The sequence below is a fragment of the Mesitornis unicolor genome, unplaced genomic scaffold, assembly GCF_000695765.1.
Source record: "Mesitornis unicolor isolate BGI_N332 unplaced genomic scaffold, ASM69576v1 scaffold40278, whole genome shotgun sequence".
Classification (NCBI taxonomy): Eukaryota; Metazoa; Chordata; class Aves; order Mesitornithiformes; family Mesitornithidae; genus Mesitornis; species Mesitornis unicolor.
This window is the reverse complement of record NW_010200507.1, coordinates 1,222-5,865: the sequence shown is the minus strand read 5'-3', so window position 1 is coordinate 5,865 and position 4,644 is coordinate 1,222. Positions and strand designations below refer to the sequence as shown.

Here is a 4,644-nt window from a genome sequence, read left to right as displayed (position 1 = left end):
CATCGTCACCAGCTACCAGATGCTCATCAACAACTGGAAGCAGCTTGCCAGCAGCCACGAGCAGGAGTTTGTCTGGGACTACGTCATTCTCGACGAAGCGCATAAAATCAAGTGCCCGTCTAACAAAACCACCAAGTGCGTACACGCGATCACCGCAAAGCACCGCCTCCTCCTGACGGGCACCCCCGTGCAGAACAACCTGCGGGAAATGTGGTCCTTGTTCGACTTTGCGTGCCAAGGCTCCCTCTTGGGAACAGCCAAAACATTTAAAATGGAGTACGAGAACCCGATTACGAGGGCAAGGGAGAAGGACGCGACCCTAGGTGAGAAAGCGCTGGGACTAAAGATATCTGAGAATCTAATGACAATCATAAAGCCGTATTTCCTCAGAAGAACCAAAGAGGATATCAAAAACACTTGTGCAGACAAACCAGACGCTCCTGCTCCCGAGGACCCAAGTGAGAACAATGCTCCTGTGATGCCATCCCTCACCAGGAAAAATGACTTTGTTGTGTGGGTGTACTTGGCCCCAGTGCAGGAGGAAATCTACAGGAACTTCCTCTCTCTGGACCACGTGAAGCAAGTGCTGACGACAACCCGATCGCCTTTGGCCGAGCTGACTGTCTTGAAGAAGCTTTGTGACCACCCCAGGCTTCTGTCCGCGAGAGCGTGTGTCCAGCTGGGGCTGGAGGAACAGGAATCCTCGGAGCAGGACGACGGGAGCGAAGCAGGTATGCTTCCAGGCGCTAATAAAATCCATCAGCTCCCTGAGGAGACTGTGATTCAGGAGTCTGGGAAAATGCTGTTCCTTGTGGGGCTTCTAGAAAGGCTGCGAGAAGAGGGACACCGAACCTTGGTGTTCTCGCAGTCGAGGAAGATGCTGGACATCATAGAGCACGTCTTGGCTGGCAGGCGGTTCAAGATCATGCGCATCGACGGCACGGTGACGCACTTGACCGAGCGGGAGAAGCGCATTAACGCCTTCCAGAGCGACAAGGACGACTCCGTCTTCCTGCGGACCACGCAGGTCGGCGGCGTTGGCATAACCTTGACGGCAGCCAGCCGGGTGGTGATCTTTGATCCCAGCTGGAACCCAGCCACAGACGCCCAGGCCGTAGACAGAGCCTACAGGATCGGGCAGAAAGAGAACGTGGTCATTTACAGACTGATTACCTGCGGCACAGTGGAGGAGAAGATCTACAGGAGGCAAGTGTTCAAGGACTCGCTGATAAGGCAGACCACCGGTGACAAAAAGAACCCGTTCAGGTATTTCTCCAAGCAGGAACTAAGGGAGCTTTTCACACTGGAAGATACTCGAACCTCTGCAACTCAGATCCAGCTGCAGTCTCTGCACGCCACCCAGAGGAAGACGGACGTGCAGCTGGACGAGCACATCGCCTACCTGCACTCTCTGGACATGTTTGGCATTTCTGACCACGACCTGATCTACACGAGGGAAATAGCCCACGAGGAGCAGGTGGAGAGCGAGGAAGCCCATCAGTACATCCAGCGGCGGGTGCAGAAGGCCCACGAGCTCGTCCAGCTGGAGTCGCAGCTTAGGGACCAGCGGACGGAGGGGGCCAGAAGCTCTTACGAGGAGACGCGGCAAAGACCACCAGGATTTGTGTCCAAGCCGAAGAAGCCGTCTCCAGGGTTGAACAACATAAAACATGTTGTTTCCCCACCAGTAGCTGACAAACACGACGATGACCAAGTTATTGATCTTACAGAGGACAGGGAGGCCCAGGTTCTTAATGTCAGCTCCAAAATGATGAATCTGACCATTGATGACTCGGAGGAAAAGCAACTTGCACAAGACGTGTCCAGCATGGATACAGAGCTGCTTAATGCCAGGGAGACAGAGGAACAATCCAATAAACCAGAACCTGAGCAAAAGCTTGAATCAAGCATTGCATCATCATCACCTGAACCTCATCTGCTTCACACAGAGAGGCAGAGCCCCCACCAGAAGCAGCATTTCCATGCAGATTCAGATAGCTTGACTGGGGCAGGGAATGGCCTGTCTGGACATCATCAGTGCTCCTCTAACGAGGCTGGCATGGCTGATGATCCCAAAAGACTGAAAGATGCAGAGTTGTCAGATCAGGTACTTGACCTGCATGCTGCCATGGAGACAGACCAGAACGAAGCTCCTGAGCCCGCTGTGGCTGCTGCAGCGTTGAGTTTATCAAACGTCACGCCAGAACCCCACGCTGGGCTGCAGAATTCCTGTGTGCTGGAAACCAGCGTGGAGGAAATGTCTGCGCCTTCTCTCCAGGACCACGTTGACTTCAACCTGGTGTTGGAGGAGTCTGAAGATGGATCGCAGGATGCCTCAAACAGGGGACGAGCACAGGAGCAGCCGGAGGAGGAGGGCTCCTGGCTCAAAGCAGAAAGCTTTTGTAAATCCCCGACCAAAACATCTCTAACAAAAGCCTGGCGAAGTGGGGACAGTAACGGTGGGGAGCTCCGCCACAGCACTGAGGAGCCAGATGACTCCCTGCACGGGAGCGCAGCGTCGGAGGAAAGCAGCGATATTGCTGCTTCTGCTAGAAAGAAACACTTAAAAAGGATTGTTTCGGACAGCGAGGACGAAGACCAATCCCTTATGATCTTGGAGGAGAATCCGTCTGGAAAAAAGCCCTCTCCCTTGAGCAGCCCTCTGCATCAATTTACGGAGGTAATTAGTGCATCCACTCCTAAATGTGACGGAAATGCACCAAAAGCCGTCTTTTCTCCCCTGCTAACCAGCACCACTAACAGGTCCACTGCTTCCAGGCGCTCCCTCATCCACAAGGTGGTAGACGAGGTGGGATATATGATGGGAACCACTGATGAAGATGATGAGGAGGAGGAGGAGGAGGAGCAAGATGACCTTGTGGTGGAAGAGGCTGAGGAGTGCACCGGGGAATCTGCCGAGGCCGAAGAGGAGCCTGCGGGAGAAACGCTCGATACGACTGAGGAGTCCCTCCATGTGGACAGCACGGGCTCGGAGCAGTCGGGGTCAGACGAGACCGAGTCGTCGCAGGAGGAATCCACGGGCGATGTCGAGCTGCAGTCGGGCGAGCAGGTCGAGTACTTCACCCAGGAGACCGCCTCCGAAAAAGAGGTTGGTCAGAGCCCCTCTGCCGCCACAGGAGACTACAACACCTTGGTGGACAGCGGGAAGAAGCTTCAGGGTGCTGGAAAGCTGCAGGAGGCACTGGACTGCTTCCTGCAAGCTCTGGACATCAAAGGGGGAGATCCCGAAGTGATGCTCATGACTCTAAACCTGTACAGACAGCTGGCCCAGAAATGAGACTCGTGTGCCTTTACTGATACAGCCTCACTTTGTGCTCACTGAATTTTGTCTGATCCACAGCACTGATGTTTTGAAGTGGCCTAAGACCCCGTGGCTGCAGCGTGCACCTCTTTGGTGGTGACAGAGCAAAGGCTCCTGCGTGAGGAAACGGCCGAAGGAGCTGGGTGTTGGGTGCTGGGGAAGGGACCTCACTGTGGACTCGGTTCACAAAGGTGAAAACAGCTCATGTTCCTGTCTGATTATTTAATAAAAAGTCTTGTTTATGTCTAAGCTTGCGGCCCTGGCTTCATCTTTCTGCCCTTAGGTTGGTCTGAGACCATATCTGCTGTGGAGAAGAGCAAAAGCAGAACTGCTTGCTGCTGTAACTCCTCCAAGCAGCACAGACCTTGCTCCTGTGCCCCCAGGCTGCGGTTGCTGTTGGAGGGGGTGTCCCTGTCAGGGGAAGTGCCCCCTTCCCCTCTTTATTTCTGAGTAGCACAGTCAAAGCCTGTTCCTGCACAGAGGCAGCAGGAGCAGGAAGCACTGGTTTAAGTTTTGAGCTCTTTTCCCTCTAACCCACCTCCCACACATGGTTTAGCTGTGGTAATTAAATTCTTCTCTCAGGTGCTGCAGGCACAACTGAGCTATGAACTGGGTTCACAGTTCAGACCGTGCAAGCTTTAAATCAGAATGACCTTGTTCTGGGGTTTAGCCACGCTCTGTGTACGTGTACCTGCCCTTCTGCCACCCCAGAGAGCCGAATGTGGCCTGGGTGCACCCATCACTATGGCCATCCCCTGCATGGGCCGTCCTTGTGACAATGCAGCAGCAAATCTGGATGCTTGCTCACGCCCCGCGCACATTTAGCACCCAGCACGCCTGGCTGCTGCGTTACAGCACAGGATGCTCTCATACCTTGTGTAGTTTTGCAGTGTCTGGAGAGGACACCGCTCTGCTGCTTTTGAATCCTTTGCACCAGGGGACGTGACAAACACAAACAGCGCTGGTGCAGGAGACGTGCCAATGGGCTCTTGCTAATGGGTAGAACAAAGCTCTGGTAGCCTGGAAACAAGCGGTTTATTAATAGAGCATCCCTTAAATGAGGCCACATCTGCTCTGATGCTGTAGGAAGGCCTGTCTGCCTCATAACAAAATATTAATGAACTACAGCGTTGCAATCCTTTGTTGGCCCCTCTGAGCTTTCCATTCACTAACAAACACCCCAAAAAGGGAGGAGAAAGGCCTGCCCTGGTTTTGGGCTCACCTCTTCCTTGTGTGTGATCTTAGGAAAGGCCCTTTGCTCTCTTTGATGTCCTCTGAGTCCTGACACCACACGATGCATGGAGCCTGCAGGCAGAGCTGTG

At 53.9% G+C, this 4,644-nt stretch overlaps 1 protein-coding gene across 1 annotated transcript in view; it reads left to right on the top strand.

Annotated features, from left to right (window-relative positions):
- ERCC6L (excision repair cross-complementation group 6-like) overlaps positions 1–3,298 on the top strand; it is a gene marked incomplete at its 5' end in the record, with an annotated part of 3,653 nt that extends 355 nt beyond the window's left edge. The window contains 1 exon segment of the mRNA XM_010189778.1: positions 1–3,298. This exon segment is cut by the window's left edge and continues 16 nt beyond it. Within this exon segment, the coding sequence (XP_010188080.1) occupies positions 1–3,298 (3,298 nt within the window).
- Between the last annotated feature and the right edge of the window lie 1,346 nt (positions 3,299–4,644).